General features: G+C 45.7%; 1 protein-coding gene across 1 annotated transcript; it reads left to right on the plus strand.

Moving 5' to 3' along the window:
• Positions 1–16,704: 16,704 nt before the first annotated feature.
• Positions 16,705–19,318, plus strand: LOC123083883 (uncharacterized). The gene is made up of 6 exons (XM_044505762.1): positions 16,705–16,742; positions 16,916–16,919; positions 17,565–18,073; positions 18,161–18,249; positions 18,379–18,616; positions 19,024–19,318. Exons 1-5 carry the CDS (start codon positions 16,705–16,707, stop codon positions 18,525–18,527), a joined length of 789 nt encoding a protein of 262 aa, XP_044361697.1. The 3' UTR covers positions 18,528–18,616; positions 19,024–19,318.
• The last annotated feature ends 100 nt before the right edge of the window (positions 19,319–19,418 follow it).

The raw sequence follows: 19,418 nt of genomic DNA on the forward strand, positions 1-19,418 counted from the left end.
GTGCGCCCCCCCTTGGGCCACCCATGCGCCTAGGGTTGGGAACCCTAGGGGAGGGGGCGCCTCCACTTGCCTTGGGGGGTACTCCACCCCCTTGGCCGCCCCCCCCCCTAGGAGATCCCATCTCCTAGGGCCGGCGCACCCCCCTAGGGGAGGCCTATATAAAGGGGGGGAGGGAGGGTAGCGACACCTCAAGTCTTGGCGCCTCCCTCTCCCCTGCTACACCTCTCCCTCTCGCAGAAGCTCGGCGAAGCCCTGCTGCGATCATTGCTGCATCCACCACCACGCCGTCGTGCTGCTGGATCTTCATCAACCTCTCTTTCCCCCCTTGCTGGATCAAGAAGGAGGAGACGTCATCCGCTCCGTACGTGTGTTGAACACGGAGGTGCCGTCCGTTCGACACTTGGTCATCGGTGATTTGGATCACGGCGAGTACGACTCCATCATCCCCGTTCTCTTGAACGCTTCCGCTCGCGATCCACAAGGGTATGTAGATGCACTCTCCTCTCGTTGCTAGTTGACTCCATAGATTGATCTTGGTGAAACGTAGGAATTTTTTTTGTTTTCTGCAACGTTCCCCAACAGTGGTATCAGAGCTAGGTCTATGTGTAGTTACTGTGCACGAGTAGAACACAAAGTAGTTGTGGGCGTCGATATTTCCAATTTGCTTGCCGTTACTAGTCTTATCTTGATTCGGCGGCATCGTGGGATGAAGCGACCCGGACCAACCTTACACGTACGCTTATGTGAGACCGGTTCCACCGACTGACATGCACTAGTTGCATAAGGTGGCTAGCGGGTGTCTGTCTCTCCCACTTTGGTCGGATCGGATTCGAAGAACATGGTCCTTATGAAGGGTAAATAGAAATTGGCAATTCACGTTGTGGTTTTGGCGTAGGTAAGAAAATATTCTTGCTAGAACCCTATTGCAGCCACGTAAAACTTGCAACAACAATTAGAGGACCTCTAACTTGTTTTTGCAGCAAGTGTCATATGATGTGATATGGCCAAAGTTGTGATGAATGATGAATGATATATATGTGATGTATGAGATCATGTTCTTGTAATAGGAATCACGACTTGCATGTCGATGAGTATGACAACCGGCAGGAACCATAGGAGTTGTCTTTATTTTTGTATGACCTGCGTGTCATTGAGAAACGCCATGTAAATTACTTTACTTTATTGCTAAACATGTTAGCCATATTAGTAGAAGTAATAGTTGGCAAGCAACTTCATGGAGACACGATGATGGAGATCATGATGATGGAGATCATGGTGTCATGCCGGTGACAAGATGATCATGGAGCCCCAAGATGGAGATCAAAGGAGCTATATGATATTGGCCATATCATGTCACTATTATTTGATTGCATGTGATGTTTATCATGTTTTTGCATCTTGTTTACTTAGAACGACGGTAGTAAATAAGATGACCCCTCATAATAATTTCAAGAAAGTGTTCCCCCTAACTGTGCGCCATTGCGACAGTTCGTTGTTTCGAAGCACCACGTGATGATCGGGTGTGATAGATTCCAGCGTTCACATACAACGGGTGTAAGACAGATTTACACATGCAAACACTTAGGTTGACTTGACGAGCCTAGCATGTACAGACATGGCCTCGGAACATAGAAGACCGAAAGGTCGAGCATGAGTCGTATAGAAGATACGATCAACATGAAGATGTTCACCGATGTTGACTAGTCCATCTCACGTGATGATCGGACACGGCCTAGTTAACTCGGATCATGTTATACTTGGATGACTGAAGGGATGTCTATCTGAGTGGGAGTTCATTGAATAATTTGATTAGATGAACTTAATTATCATGAACTTAGTCTAAAATCTTTACAATATGTCTTGTAGATCAAATGGCCAACATTGTCCTCAACTTCAACGCGTTCCTAGAGAAAACCAAGCTGAAAGACGATGGCAGCAACTATACGGACTGGGTCCGGAACCTGAGGATCATCATCATAGCTGCCAAGAAAGATTATGTCCTACGAGCACCGCTAGGTGAAGCACCTGCTTTCCCTGCAGAACAAGACGTTATGAACGCTTGGCAGACACGTGCTGATGATTACTCCCTCGTTCAGTGCGGCATGCTTTACAGCTTAGAACTGGGGCTCCAAAAGCGTTTTGAGCGACACAGAGCATATGAGATGTTCGAAGAGCTGAAAATGGTTTTCCAAGCTCATGCCCGGGTCGAGAGATATGAGGTCTCCGACAAGTCCTTCAGCTGTAAGATGGAGGAAAATAGTTCTGTCAGTGAGCACATACTCAAAATGTCTGGGTTGCATAACCGCTTGACTCAGCTGGGAGTTAATCTCCCGGATGACGCGGTCATTGACAGAATCCTTCAGTCGCTTCCACCGAGCTACAAGAGCTTTGTGATGAACTTCAATATGCAGGGGACGGAAAAGGCCATTCCTGAAGTATTTGCAATGCTGAAATCAGCAGAGGTAGAAGTCAAAAAGGAACATCAAGTGTTGATGGTGAATAAAACCACTAAGTTCAAGAAAGGCAAGGGTAAGAAGAACTTCAAGAAGGACGGCAAGGGAGTTGTCGCGCCCGGTAAGCAAGCTGCCGGGAAGAAGCCAAAGAATGGACCCAAGCCCAAGACTGAGTGTTTTTATTGCAAGGGAAGTGGTCACTGGAAGCGAAACTACCCCAAATACTTAGCGGACAAGAAGGCCGGCATCACAAAAGGTATATGTGATATACATGTAATTGATGTGTACCTTACCAGTACTCGTAGTAGCTCCTGGGTATTTGATACCGGTGCGATTGCTCATATTTGTAACTCAAAGCAGGAGTTGCGGAATAAGCGGAGACTGGCGAAGGACGAGGTGACGATGCGCGTCGGGAATGGTTCCAAAGTCGATGTGATCGTCGTCGGCATGCTACCTCTACATTTACCTACGGGATTAGTTTTAAACCTCAATAATTGTTATTTAGTGCCAGCTTTGAGCATGAATATTGTATCAGGATCTCGTTTAATTCGAGATGGCTACTCATTTAAATCCAAGAATAATGGTTGTTCTATTTATATGAGAGATATGTTTTATGGTCATGCTCCGATGGTGAATGGTTTATTCTTAATGAATCTCGAGCGTAATGCTACACATATTCATAGTGTGAATACCAAAAGATGTAAGGTTGATAATGATAGTCCCACATACTTGTGGCACTGCCGCCTTGGTCACATAGGTGTCAAACGCATGAAGAAGCTCCATGCAGATGGACTTTTAGAGTCTCTTGATTACGAATCATTTGACACGTGCGAACCATGCCTCATGGGTAAAATGACCAAGACTCCGTTCTCAGGAACAATGAAGCGAGCAACCAACTTATTGGAAATCATACATACTGATGTGTGCGGTCCAATGAGTGTCGAGGCTCGCAGTGGCTATCGTTATGTTCTCACCCTCACTGATGACTTGAGTAGATATGGGTATGTCTACTTAATGAAACACAAGTATGAGACCTTTGAAAAGTTCAAGGAATTTCAGAGTGAGGTTGAGAGTCAACGTGACAGGAAAATCAAGTTCTTGCGATCAGATCGTGGGGGAGAATACTTGAGTCACGAATTTGGCACACACTTAAGAAAATGTGGAATAGTTTCACAACTCACGCCACCTGGAACACCTCAGCGTAATGGTGTGTCCGAACGTCGTAATCGCACTCTATTGGATATGGTGCGATCTATGATGTCTCTTACCGATCTACCGCTGTCATTTTGGGGCTATGCTTTAGAGACTGCCGCATTCACTTTGAATAGGGCTCCGTCGAAATCTGTTGAGACGACACCATATGAATTATGGTTTGGGAAGAAACCTAAGCTGTCGTTTCTAAAAGTTTGGGGATGCGATGCTTATGTCAAGAAATTTCAACCTGAAAAGCTCGAACCCAAGTCGGAAAAATGCGTCTTCATAGGATACCCTAAGGAAACCATTGGGTATACTTTCTACCTCAGATCCGAAGGCAAGATCTTCGTTGCCAAGAATGGATCCTTTCTAGAGAAGGAGTTTCTCTCGAAAGAAGTAAGTGGGAGGAAAGTAGAGCTTGATGAAGTACTGCCTCTTGAAGCAGAGAGTAGCGCAGCTCAGGAAAATGTTCCTGTGGTGCCTGCACCAATTAGAGAGGAATTTAATGATGGTGATCAAGATACTTTGGATCAAGCTCCTACTGAACTTCGTAGGTCCACAAGGACACGTTCCGCACCAGAGTGGTACGGCAACGCTGTCTTGGAAATCATGTTGTTAGACAACGGTGAACCTTCGAACTATGAAGAAGCGATGGCGGGCCCAGGTTTCGATAAATGGCTAGAAGCCATGAAATCCGAGATAGGATCCATGTATGAAAACGAAGTATGGACTTTGACTGACTTGCCCGTTGATCGGCGAGCCATAAAAAATAAATGGATCTTTAAGAAGAAGACAGACGCGGATGGTAATGTGACCATCTATAAAGCTCGGCTTGTCGCTAAGGGTTATCGACAAGTTCAAGGGGTTGACTACGATGAGACTTTCTCACCCATAGCGAAGCTGAAATCCGTCCGAATCATGTTAGCAATTGCCGCATTCTATGATTATGAGATATGGCAAATGGACGTCAAAACGGCATTCCTTAATGGTTTCCTTAAGGAAGAATTGTATATGATGCAGCCAGAAGGTTTTGTCGATCCTAAGAATGCTGACAAGGTGTGCAAGCTCCAACGCTCGATTTATGGGCTGGTGCAAGCATCTCGGAGTTGGAACATTCACTTTGATGAGATGATCAAAGCGTTTGGATTTATGCAAACTTATGGAGAAGCCTGCGTTTACAAAAAAGTGAGTGGGAGCTCTGTAGCATTTCTCATATTATATGTAGATGACATACTTTTGATGGGAAATGATATAGAACTTTTGGACAGCATTAAGGCCTACTTGAATAAGAGTTTTTCAATGAAGGACCTTGGAGAAGCTGCTTATATATTAGGCATCAATATCTATAGAGATAGATCAAGATGCCTCATAGGTCTTTCACAAAGCACATACCTTGATAAGATATTGAAGAAATTCAATATGGATCAGTCTAAGAAGGGGTTCTTGCCTGTGTTGCAAGGTGTGAAATTGAGCTCAGCTCAATGTTCGACCACGGCAGAAGATATAGAAGAGATAAATGTCATCCCCTATGCCTCAGCCATAGGGTCTATTATGTATGCCATGCTGTGTACCAGACCTGATGTAAACCTTGCCGTAAGTTTGCTAGGAAGGTACCAAAGCAATCCCGGCAAGGAACACTGGACAGCGGTCAAGAATATCCTGAAGTACCTGAAAAGGACTAAGGACATGTTTCTCGTTTATGGAGGTGACGAAGAGCTCGTCGTAAAGGGTTACGTCGACGCTAGCTTCGACACAGATCTAGATAACTCTAAGTCACAAACCGGATACATGTATATTTTGAATGGTGGGGCAGTAAGCTGGTGCAGTTGCAAGCAAAGCGTTGTGGCGGGATCTACATGTGAAGTGGAATACATGGCAGCCTCGGAGGCAGCACACGAAGCAGTCTGGGTGAAGGAGTTCATTACCGACCTAGGAGTCATACCCAATGCATCGGAGTCGATGACTCTCTTCTGTGACAACACTAGAGCTATTGCCCTTGCCAAGGAGCCCAGGTTTCACAGGAAGACCAGGCATATCAAGCGTTGCTTCAACTCCATTCGTGAAAGTGTTCAAAATGGAGACATAGAAATTTGTAAAGTACATACGGACCTGAATGTAGCAGATCCGTTGACAAAACCTCTCCCTAGAGCAAAACATGATCAACACCAGAATTCCGTGGGTGTTCGATTCATCACAATGTAACTAGATGATTGACTCTAGTGCAACTTGTAAATGTTGGAAATATGCCCTAGAGGCAATAATAAAATAATTATTATATTTCCTTGTTCATGATAATTGTCTATTATTCATGCTATAATTGTATTATCTGGAAATCGTAATACATGTGTGAATACATAGACCACAATGTGTCCCTAGTGAGCCTCTAGTTGACTAGCTCATTGATCAACAGATAGTCATGGTTTCCTGGCTATAGACATGGGGATGTCATTGATAACGGGATCACATCATTAGGAGAATGATGTGATGGACAAGACCCAATCCTAAGCTTAGCTCAAAGATCGTGTAGTTCGTTTGCTGTAGCTTTTCTGAATGTCAAGTATCATTTCCTTAGACCATGAGATTGTGGAACTCCCGGATACTGTAGGAGTGCTTTGGGTGTGCCAAATGTCACAATGTAACTGGGTGACTATAAAGGTACATTACAGGTGTCTCCGAAAGTGTCTGTTGGGTTGGCACTAATCGAGACTGGGATTTGTCACTCCGTATGACGGAGAGGTATCTCTGGGCCCACTCGGTAATGCATCATCATAATGAGCTCATAGTGATCAAGTGGTTGACCACGGGATCATGCATTACGGTACGAGTAAAGTGACTTGCCGGTAACGAGACTGAACAAGGTATTGGGATACCAACGATCGAGTCTCGGGTAAGTAACATACCGATTGACAAAGTGTCAGGACCCCGACTCAATGCCACATCGATCTAGCATGTAACACTTCATATCACTTTGCGACCTCACGCACGGTATTCCCACGGGTGTCGCCTTACCTTTGCCCGGGACCGTTTGCGCCTTTTGGCACACGTATATGACAGTGTCGCTAGCATCCATATGATAAGGAGCCCGGGCTGACATGGCTAGTCGTAAACCCAAAGTGGCACAAGCTTACAGGGACAGGCATCCATGACCCAGCATCGAACGTGTCGGTCATCAGCGAGTGAATCCAGGCTGTAGCACTGGGCTAGCAGGACTCCGGTGGACCAGGCTGTAGCAGGCTAACAGGACTCCGGTATTCATCGCGTGACATTTCCCCAAAGGGACAGACACAGGAACGAAGAAGGACACATGCCGGCCAGCCTAAGTGTTCCGGAGTAGTAGCAAGCTACCATGGCTCGGTGGAAACACTAGGAGACATTTCCCGGTAAGAGAGGCTACTAAGGATAAACAACTAGATAGCCAGATCCCACACATACCAAGCATTTCAATAACATACACACAATATGCTCGATATGTGCAAATACAACATGGCATCACAACATGACTATACGACTCAAGTATTTTACTCATTAGGCTCCGAGGAGCGAGACATTACAAACATGGGTCTCATGACTCAACAACCAGAGCATACAAGTCAAAGCACAACGAAAGCTTAAATGTCTGAGTACAGACACCTATAAATGAAAAAGGCTGAAAGCCTGACTATCTACCAGATCCTGCCGAGGGCACAAGATCGTAGCTGAGGTAACAAGCTAAACGTCGAAGTCCACGTGGAACTACTAGTGAGACTGAAGTCTCTCTGCAAAAACATAAAATAGGCAAACGTGAGTACAAATGTACCCAGCAAGACTTACATCAGAACTAACTACATATGCATCATTTTCAACAAGGGGATGGTGGGGTTTAACTGCAGCAAGCCAGCTTTGACTCGGTGGCTATCCTAAACTACGACTGCAAGCGACTCTTTTGAGGTGGCGCACACGAGTCCACATATTCACCATATCAATACACCACTATGGATCCGCTCCCGTCTCCCTACGAGAACGCCATCCATAGCACTCACGCTTATCTTGCGCATTTTAAAGTATCCACTTTCACTTGTCTATGAACTGATATAAGCAATCCAGAAGTCCTTTTCCACGGACACGGCTATTCGAATAGATGATGTTAACCCTGCAGGGGTGTACTTCTTCATACATGTTTCCACCACTTAGCGTCTGCACACGACATGTGCTCGGCAGACTTCAAGCGAAAGCCGACGTGGGTGTAGACCACGACCTACCTAAACACTCAAGTCTCTAGTCCAGGTTTATCGCCTATTCGGGTTCCATCCATGAGGAGATCCGGCCGGAGTTTCGCTCACAGCCCCAAACGATGTGAACAGGGTTCCCGAGATACCAAACGGGCATCCGGTACACCGTGCCACGTACCTACCGCATCACAGCCCACCCCTACGGTCAGTGCTGTCCACGGCCTCCAGTAAGCTACAAACACCAGAAACTACTTGCAACTCCTGGACAGAGGACTAGGTGAATAAGAAGTCGAGCGGGGTCATATTTCAGGGCCCAATGTATGGTAGTAGCTGAATCATGGATCACAAACACAGAACTCAGTTCCTAAGGACGGCTTCAATGAGACAACCCACCATGTACTCCTACATGGCCTCTCACCGCTACCTTTACCAAATCGTGTTCACCACTTAGCTCACACACAGTAGGACATGTTCACACACCTCTGATTCATCCCCGATGAACCAGACCTGACTCAACTCTAAGCAATAGCAGGCATGACAAACAAACATGAATGAGTAGGCACATCAGGGCTCAAACAACTCCTACTCATGCTAGTGGGTTTCATCTATTTACTGTGGCAATGACAGGTCATGCAAAGGACAAAGGGGTTCAGCTACCGCAACAAGTAACAGATGAATCGATGTTGTCCTAATGCAGTAAAAGAGAGCAGGAGCGAGAGAGTAGGATTGTATCGGAATGAACAAGGGGGTTTTGCTTGCCTGGCACTTCTGAAGATAACATTGAGTCTTCATCAGTGTCAACGATCACATCATCGGTATCACGTCTATCGAGAGGGGACAATTACCGGCAACATAGAAGGGAACACAATCAATGCAATGCACAATATGATGCATGATCATGACATGGCAAAATGAATGTGTTTTGAGCTAATGCAACTAGCAACAGATTAAATGAAGTTGGTTTGAATACAAGATTCAAATTTAAACTCCATATGTGATTATTCAAATGCCATTTAATTGATTTGTGCTAAACAGCAGCTATAAGTTGTTCTATCATGCATGAAAATGGTACAGATGGATTCCTTGAATTTTTCTGATAATTTTTCATATATAATTTATTTAATTTGGAGTTACGGTTAATTTTCTATGAATTTTAGAAGTTTTGGTTATTATCTGAAATTTATAAATCATTTTTGATTTATTTTAATTCCAGAAACAAATACTGCGTCAGCATGACGTATTAGTGACGTCAGCAGGTCAACGTGGCTGGTCCAGGTCAAACCTGGCCAGTGGGGTCCACACGTCAGTGTCTCGGACTGGTTTGTGTCGCTGACATGTGGGCCCAGTCAACGGCCACGTCAGCGCGGTCAAAACTGACGCGTGGGGCCACTGCAATTAGATTAACCCTAATCTATTTTGGTTAGCCGGTTGGTTAGGCCGTGGGGCCCGGCTGTCAGTGGCTCTGGGGGGGGGGTTAGCTGGCCGTAATTAACACTAATCACGCGGCCACGTCGGACACACCGGCGGCTAGCCGCCGACGACCAAGCAGAGCGGCGGAGACGCTCGGGTTTGCATCTCCGGCGACCAAAGGGGCGGATGAGGGCGTCTACGTGGAGCTGGGAGTCGCCCGCATCCATCTGTGCAAACGGCAGGGGCTGAGGTGGCCCGAGCTCACCGGAACGGGGCCCGCGGCGGCGACCGGAGTTCGGGCGAGCGCGGGTTCGGAGTTCTGGTGCACGGCAGGTCCAGCTGGTGGTCGGGGTCATCTCCTGGGAGCAAACCGAGTACTATGACGCGCCCAGGCACGAGCTACGGCGTCTGTAGCCACGACGGCGACATGGCCGGCGGCGGTGAGCTTTCGGGCTCGGCGACATACGCGACTATAGAGCGCTATCGAGTGCGGTAATAGGGGGAAACGGATCATGAGCTCACAGTGGTCACGTCGAGATGGTCAACGAGCTCGGGGAAGCGACGACGGCGACGAATCGACGATGACGGCCTTCGGTGCCCGAGGAAGAAGAAGATGATGGCGCCGGCATTGCAGGGCTTCCGGTGATGCTTGGTTTGGCGAGGATGACGCTGGAGGCGATACGGATCTCGGGAACACGGAGAGGGAGCGAGGGAGTGGCTGGCCGCGGTGTTTCTCAGCGGAGTGGCCATGGCGGCTTCGGCCATGAGGGGAAAAAGAGCAGGGGAGTGAGAGGGAGAGGGCAGGGAGGCAAGGGAGCGGACGAGGGGGTTCCAGGGGGGTGTCGTGGCATCCTTAGCCGATCCGGGGCGGGGCGGCAAGCAGGAGGTGGCTCGGGCGCGTGCGCGCGCGCCGCGGCCACACGCTCGTCCTTCTGTCCGAGGACGAAGACGACAGGAGAAGCTACGATGGTGGGCTGGGCCACTGGGGTTGGGCCAGGTGGGCTGCGAGGTGAGCGCCAGGTACTTCTTTCTCTATCTCTCTTTTTCTAATTATCTCAGTTTTCTATTATTCTGTAAATTTAGGGCTTTATTAAAAATACTCAGACACTTTCAAAAATCATGAAACTAATCATGGCTACTGTTTAGAATATATCCAACAGTAAACATTTTAGTTTATGATTATTTGAGCATTTGAAATATTTAATAGCATTTAAATGCCCAAATGAAAATACTATATGATTTAATTCAGTGACCAAATATGTCCTGCAAAAATATAAACCATTTTTGGTAGATGCTTCCACCTCAAACCAGAAATGTTGAACATTTTTAGAGGACATTTTGAGTTCAATGAAAAAGGTTTTATTTTGACCCTAGTTGAATTCATTTGGTGCTAGGGCTTAGTCAATCCCCATCTCAGGTTTAAATGAAATTTAAAGATGATGTAACACTCTAATGCATGCACTAGGCATTGTCAGAACTAGGGATGTGACACAAAGGGAATTGTATACGGGATTGCTTGAATCCTCGACGTCGTGGTTCATCCAATGAGATCATTGAGGAGCATGTGGGAGCCAACATTGGTATCCAGATCCCACTGTTGGTTATTGACCGGAGAGCCGTCTCGGTCATGTCTACATGTTTCCCGAACCCGTAGGGTATACACACTTAAGGTTCGGTGACGCTAGGGTTGTAGAGATATGAGTATGCAATAACCTGAAAGTTGTTCGGAGTCCCGGATGAGATCCCGGACGTCACGAGGAGTTCCGGAATGGTCCGGAGGTGAAGAATTATATATAGGAAGTGCGGTTTCGGCCATCGGGAGAGTTTTGGGGGTCACCGGTATTGTACCGGGACCACCGGAAGGGTCCCGGGGGTCCACCGGGTGGGGCCACCCATCCCGGAGGGCCCCATGGGCTGAAGTGGGGAGGGGAACCAGCCCCTGGTGGGCTGGTGCGCCCCCCCTTGGGCCACCCATGCGCCTAGGGTTGGGAACCCTAGGGGAGGGGGCACCTCCACTTGCCTTGGGGGTACTCCACCCCCTTGGCCGCCGCCCCCCTAGGAGATCCCATCTCCTAGGGCTGGCGCACCCCCCTAGGGGGGGCCTATATAAAGGGGGGAGGGAGGGCAGCGACACCTCAAGTCTTGGCGCCTCCCTCTCCCCCGCTACACCTCTCCCTCTCGCAGAAGCTCGGTGAAGCCCTGCTGCGATCATTGCAGCATCCACCACCACGCCGTCGTGCTGCTGGATCTTCATCAACCTCTCCTTCCCCCCTTGCTAGATCAAGAAGGAGGAGACATCATCCGCTCCGTACGTGTGTTGAACGCGGAGGTGCCGTCCGTTCGACACTTGGTCATCGGTGATTTGGATCACGGCGAGTACGACTCCATCATCCCCGTTCTCTTGAAAGCTTCCGCTCGCGATCTACAAGGGTATGTAGATGCACTCTCCTCTCGTTGCTAGTTGACTCTATAGATTGATCTTGGTGAAACGTAGGAATTTTTTTTGTTTTCTGCAACTTTCCCCAACAGTAAAGTAGTGAAAGAATGTGGATGTCGCCTAGAGGGGGATGAACAGTCAGTTTTAAAACAATTACGGTTTAGTCTTGAATAAATACACAATAAAAATAGTGTTTAATTTATCAAGCACAAAACCTAAATAAGCTAGACTTAACTGTGTGCAACCAACAACTTATACTAAATAAGATAAACAAATATGTGATAGCAAGATATATAACTTCAAACACGATGGCTATCACAAGTGCATAAGTAATATGCTCAGGTAAGAGATGACCACATGAAGACGACGATGTATCCTAAAGTTCATGCCATAAAAGATGTTAATCTCCGTTGGAGCGATGTGAAAACACAATGCTCCTCAAACGTCACAATGGTACACCATATTCTTCTCACGCCCTCGCACGATGCAAAGTGTCGTGAATCCACTAAGGGATCCTGAGGGAAGTCACTGGATTCGTACAATTGGAGACCCTTGAAGGCACTCATCAAACCCATACAAATTACACGGGGCAATCTCCCAACTTAATTGGAGCTCCCGAAACTTGCCCAAAGATTTACACCACAATGATTGAGCTTCACGACAACACCAACCGTCTAGGGCGCCCACGCACTCAAGAGGAACAAACTCTAGGGTACCAAGCACCCAACAGTAATAAGCTTCAACTTTCACCTCCACGAGTCACCGTAAGGAACTCAAACCGATGCAACTAATGTGATGACAAGCACACAAGAAGTGCTCAAGTCCTTCACTCTCGAATCCCACCAAAACAACTAATGCTATGGAGGAGTATGAGGGGAAGAACAAAGGAGGAGAACACCAAAGAACTCCAAGATCTGGATTCAAAAGGTTCCCTTCACTTAGAGGGAAGATGGATTGGTGAAATTGTAGATCTAGGTCTCCTCTCTCTTTTCTCCCAAATAGATGCAAGAATCATGGGAGGAATAAAAGGAAAACAAGCTTCAAAAGGTCAATAATGGTGAGGAAAAACTTGCTCAAAAATCGTGAAGACCATTGGAGAAGAATCACCCTTTAAATATATAGGACCCCACAAATCTAACCGTTATAAAGCAGAAAAACACTGGAGCGGTACAACCGCCTTGATGAGTGGTACAACCGCTCGAGGCACTAAACTGTGGTTGTTGTGGCCAGAGCGGCATGACTGTACCTGGCTACAGGCGTGGCCATGGCGTACAAAGCGGCAGAATCAATTGCCCAGTTCTATCGGTTATTATGAAAGTAACTGGAACAACCGCTAGACCACCGCCTGAGCACCCGTGCCAAACCCCAAGGAATCACCCCTCGGGTGGTAGTTGGATCGGTACTTGGTCTGGTAGTACCACTCAATGTGGGAGCGGTACAACCGCCAGAGTACATAGTACAACTGCCTGATGTGCACAGTTGTATCCACTCCATAAAGGAGCGGTACAACCGCTACCACATGCGGGGCAACCGGACTAGTAAAGACCGTTGAAACAGGTAAAGCCAAACCTGCCATAACCTCTGCAAATGAAGTTTGATTTCAACGAACTCAAACTTCATAGAAAGATAACGACAATAATATAGAAGTGTGAAACCTCCATAAGTAAAGAACCGGCAAAATTCCTATATAGAAAATGAAATAGAAGATGAATAGGAAATCCGTTTTTGATGAACTTGAGCTTGTCAAGAAGATAGAAGATAACCACAAGCTCTAAAACCTCACATTGAGAAAAGTCAAACAAGAACCAAGAAAGATTATTCCAAGTATGCAAAGGTTTGAGCTATGTACGTAAACGATATGGTCAAACTACTCACTTGAGAGCCCCCCTTGATAGTATGACAAATAATCCTATAAGCCGGTCTCCCAACTACTACCAAGGTTGTACCTATGCCTTGTGCATTCCACTTGAGATAGATGAAGATGATCTTGACCTCCTCAAATTGGACCACATTTCTTGATTGCGTTGGCTTGAGAAAGACTAGTAAATTGCTCCCTCATACTCCACTGTGGGAGAGCCTCTCTTAGGTACATCTTCACTTGTCCATTACATCAGAATGGACGATAAGCTTCAACCTTGTGATATCTCCGTAATGCTCCTCTTGAACTTGCACAAGTCAACCTTAATGACGATCACCATGTGATGTCATCCTCTATGGGTTATACGAGATCTTTCTTTTGATGCAAGCCTATTAGACAGATACCTAGCCCAGGTCCGTCCCTGAGAGGGGGCAAGAGGGGCGGCCGCTCCAGGCCCCCGAAATAGAGGGGGCCCCTCTTCGTGTATGTACGAACACGCAGCAGGTAACACCCTTTTTCCCATCACCATTAGAGCACCACAGCCTGCACGTCTGTCTCCAGGAGTAAGAAAGGTGAATATTAATCAGGTATTAATTTTGTTGCTAGTGTATACGGAGAATGTACAGTGCCAGTGAGTATGGAAGAAAAGTAGACATCAAAAACATATATTAGAAAAAAATAACTATATAAAAATAAGCATGCATAAAAATAATTTCTAGATGTACACAAAGAAGTGTTAACATGTATGAAAAAAGGTTCCTGATGGATATAAAAACTGTACATTATGTGTGAAAAAAGTAGACATGTATTAAAAAAACGGAGAAAGAATCAAAGAAAACAAATGAAAATGGAAGGAAAAACTAAAAACTAAAACAAAAAGAAAAGAAATGGAAAACAGAAGAAACAAACAAAATATGAAGTAACAATTTTAAAACGAGAAAGAAACGAAAGAAACTTAAAAGCTAGAACAAAAGAACTGAAAAACAAGAACAAATAAACTTAAAACGAAAACAAAAACACTTAAAAGGAATAAGAAAAATAGAGAAAAACAATAAAAATCAGAAAGAACCGAAAAACCAGAGAGAAACACCAGAAAAAAGAAAATACTGAAGAAAAAAACATAAAACACAAACACTGTAACAAGTGGACAAATATGCTGCAGTACAGGGTCAGCCCAGTACTGTAGAACCCGTAAATATTTCAGGCGAGACCAGAGCTACACTCACTCTAAGCGATGTATAACATTTGCGCGAGTTATTGAGTGCTCCTAATCGGCGCCTTCAACACCGGTTAGGAGAACTGGTGACTTGCGCTCACGCCGGCCACTGGGAAATTCCAAACACTTTTACGAGAGCTCGCTCGCTCAAAAAAAAGGACTAGTACGCTTGGTTTCTTAGGCCTTCCACTATGTAGGCTAAAAGTGATGTTAAATTTGCTTTTTGGATATTTGGCACCAATGCCCTACATTGTCAAGCCGATGCCAAATAAAAATTCATGGGCACCAGAGCATCTACTTGCTCCGAAGCCAAATCCATCGAACAAATAAAGTAAGGGCGTCGTACTGCAGTGAGTCAGGAAGGAGGGTAGTGAGCCAGGAAGGAGAGACGCTGGCAGTGGGGTGTCTTGGCCTGGTCTATACTATTTTATGTATGTGGGTTCAAGCTTCAATCGATGCTAACTTCTCAACATGGTGTGAGCGGTGCTAAATATTTTGTATCTGACATAGATGTTTATATGGCAAACTTTTCAGAGTTTTGGCACTTAACACATAGTGGAAGGCCTTATTTCGCTGGTTCACTTGGTTTGGTTGGTTTCCAATTGCCCGGCCGCTGTCAACCGTTCACTTTTCCAAAAAGTTCAAAAAATAATAAAATAAATGCAGATAGAAAAGTTCACGATCTTGCAAACTTTCATGCAAAAGAAAATAAAAAATATATAAAATATAGTAATTTTAAAAACAAACCACGAACCTCATAAAGTTCACAAATTCAAAAAAATTCATGAATCTAAAAAAGTTCAATAATTTGATAAATATTTCACAAATACTGAGAAAAACTTCATAATTAAAAAATTACACAAATATATTTTGAAGATACACAATTTCAATATAAAAAATCAACATAAAAAGGTTCATGATTTTTTTAAAGTACAATTTTTTTTAAAAATTCATCTATTTTGGAAAAAAATATGCATTAAAAATAACAGATTTAAAAAACGCATATTTACAGGAAAAGTTCACAAATTTAAGGCAAAACGTTCACAAAAAGTCAAAAGAAAAGTTCATGATAAAACTTATTGAATCTGAAAAAAAATCAGATATTTAAAAAATAAAGGAAATAAAAATGAACAAGTAAAAAATTAAATGAAAAAAGGATTAAAAAAGGAATACAAAACCAGGTACAACAGTAGAAAAGGAAAAGAGCGGCCCGGAAGCTTCCGGAACTCAGTCTTGGAAGCTTCCCAAAATTAAGAGGAGTAGCTCCTGATTAGATTGCACACCACGCTAGATGGGTGGTCTTTTAACGAATGAAACGATAGAAGGTGTGTGTACTATGCGAACCAACCTGTGATTGGACGGTTAGAGGGACGGTGATATTTCTAGCCCATTAGATTTTAAGTCCTGATGCTCGCATTATTTTCTGCATTTATTTTAGAATTTCCTGCGATGCATTTTCAGTGAAGGAGACGTTCCCGTCGACGATGAGACGTCTACGGTGACTTAGTAAATTTTAAGATGGCATGCCGGCTCGGTCTTTCGAAGGTGCGGGAGGGCATGCGTGTGTGCGTTCATATGAAAAAGTGTATGCGCGTATGTATGAGCGCTTGCGTTTGTATACATCTTCAAAAAAAAAGATGTGTACACTATTTTGTGGATAGAACTAGAAAAGGCGCATAAGATGCCATTTTCTAACAGTAAGATGCCTGTGCATTGCATGGAATACCAAGATGCATTTATTTTACTAAACATTTGTTGTGATTGACCCATGCAGAAGTAATCCCATTTGTAAAATCTAACAATATATCTACTCTTATAAAAAAATCAAGTTGGTGAAGACACCTGAGGTGGGGGAGACGAGAAAGAGGAGAGATAAGGTGAGGAGCAGCGGGACGTGGTGGTGGTTGGTGGTCGGACTGAGCGGAGACATGAGGATGGACGACACTCGCAACGGGCATCGTACCAGGTTGTTCCAAAGGCTTTCCTTTTTAATTGCTCAACAATGAGGTCGTGGGAGATAAGAACGGACGACGAAATGTATTATCTACAAATATGAAAAGATGTGCGGGTATCTTTTTGTAAAATTAATATAGTTTACTTTTTATTCGATAAATATAAATCGAATGGCCTATATTGCAGGATGGTAAGCACACCATCATCATCAACTCATACTAAGAAGACTAGGCCCGTAAGGGTTCGATTTACCTGGTTTTTCTGAAATTTATTTTACCATCCTTGTTAGCATGACACGTGTAATAAGGTACTCCTAGGCTGGTGTCTGTTTTTACTGGTCAAGAGTTTTTTTTGCACGTTGTGGGCAGTTGGTCAACCACCGCTTTGACCGATATCTCTGGAGATCTCACCGCTTTGACCCATATCCCTGGACATCTTGCCTAGCAATTGGAAGCAACCAGAAATACTTACACGTGTGCACACGTGTCTACAAAAAACTGCTTAGAAATATCTGGAAGCACATCAACCAACTGCCCTGCAGCTATATAAATATAGAGCTTTTTGGCCATGGACACCAATCCCAGTCTCCACCTGCCCACTTCCTTCCCCAGGTCTCCTTCCTAAAACACGTCCCTGAACGACGCCCCGGCATGCGGGCCGCAGTGGAAAGCGGCATCCGGCGTGGTAGTCACTGTTCGCCAGGTTCCGGCACACCCCCCGTCGTCGGTACGCTCGACCACGCAAGAGGGCTTCAACCCTGTGCACCACGCGGGAGCAGCATCCACGCTCGGACCCGTCCTCGCCGGGCTCCTGTTCGTGGCGCGCAATGACGTAGCGGCCAGCCACAGCGGACGCCCTCGTCTTTCCCAGGAGTGCCACAACGTCGCCGACGCGGCAAGGCACGACCTGGACGCTCGGGTTCGGGCTATCCCCGCTCCTCGACAGCTCCACCTCTGTCATCACGGGAGGGCGACTCGACCTGGGTGATGAAGGTGGCGAGGGCCACGGCGAGGAGGACATCAATGCCGTGGGCCTCACGGGAGCAAGATCCGCGCTCGGCCTTGTCCCCGTCGAGTTCCCATCGTCCGTGGCACAAGCTCTACTCGCGGCCAACCATAACGGACACCGCTGTCTCTCCACGGAGTGCCACACCGTTGCCGACGCGGTGGGGCACGGCTGCACGGCCGGGGCGCTCGGGCTCCGCCCCTTCCTCGGCACACCCGCCCGCTTCCTCGTGGGCTCCATCTCGGGCGCGACTGGTCTCCGAGGCAGAGTCATGGTCGGCGCGCTCGACATGGGAGATGGAGACGGCGAGGGCGAGGAGGACGTCACGGAGGAGCTCAGGTACGTCGACTTCTTGTTCCGTCATCTCACGCACTGTTTGTGTTGATCAAATCCTCCAATTCTCATATTTGTGTTCGCGAGCTGCAGGTTTCAGGATGCTCATCGACATATACAGGCCGTTCTCCACTTGATTTATGTCAGGAGTCGAATCAAAACTGTGGTTCACTGTTCACATTGTAAGCGTCGAGCCCTCTGATTGATTGCTTCCTGCCTATCTTTACTGGTCACAAAGGTTGATCTACTCTGATTGGTTGCTTATTTCTTATGTTGACTGACCTCAATGGTCGATCTGTATACATATGCAGGGGTCTTCTATCTGCTGGTAAAAGAACTCAGAGTATGCTCGACGCGATCGGACACATCGATCCAACGGCGCCGGTGTACCATTGGAAAATCAATAGGTGTGATGCTGTATTGCGGGAAGTCGTGGGAGAAAATCTTTACAAGGAAGTGATCGTCGCATCGCCAAGGGAGGACGAAGGCGATTTTGGCTGCATCGTCATCTGTGGGAATGAAGTTCTTCACGGAGTTGCCAACTTCATGGTAGCCAACCAACCTTCTCTCACTTCTCTTCTTGTTTTGTATTGCGCTGCCTAGCCATAGATGGACGAACTCTTTGGTCTACATATATGAACTAAAACACACACAAGTATCAACATCTAGGTTAAGTGCATGTTTGGATTCAGTATTAAGGTTTAGATAGATGCAGGTTATAAGCAGCAAGGTGTCTCAGTCTCTTCAGGAGAAATCCTTCACATTAAAAACTTGATTCAGGCAATTCGGCGTTTGATTCTGCATTGTAGGCTAGCTGGTGCAAAAGATATGAACAATATGCTCATATTTTTAATATTCTTTTAGTTTTCTCTTAGTTGTGTTCCTTCCGCTTTGGTGTTTGTGCATACTGCTATCGTCTTATCAATGAAATAGCCAACACTTGCTGGATATTTCAGGAAAATAAGAAGCGGGGCATGAAGTTGTAGTCTCACAAGTCACAAGGTCACTGGATAGCCATTTCATATCATCATTGCGGGAAGTCAAAGAGAAGTTCATAATGATATGACATTAAGCAATTTATATGGAAATTGTTTCTGCTGCCTTCCAAAACAATTTATTGCAAGATGTGAAAATGAAACCATCTTTAACGCAGTACAAACATGTAGTTTATTTTGTTTTCCAAAAGTTTGATCATATTGGATTGGATGCTCCTATTCTTTTTGTGTGTGCTTCCTAATGGCTAATCCTTAATTGATTTTGCTGTCATGATCTGGTTTTGTATGTTAAATTTCAGATAATTGTACTGCCGCACTGATACACTCTTATTTGGCACAGTTTGCGTGAGCCCTAG

The sequence above is a fragment of the Triticum aestivum genome, chromosome 4A, assembly GCF_018294505.1.
Source record: "Triticum aestivum cultivar Chinese Spring chromosome 4A, IWGSC CS RefSeq v2.1, whole genome shotgun sequence".
Lineage (NCBI taxonomy): Eukaryota > Viridiplantae > Streptophyta > Magnoliopsida > Poales > Poaceae > Triticum > Triticum aestivum.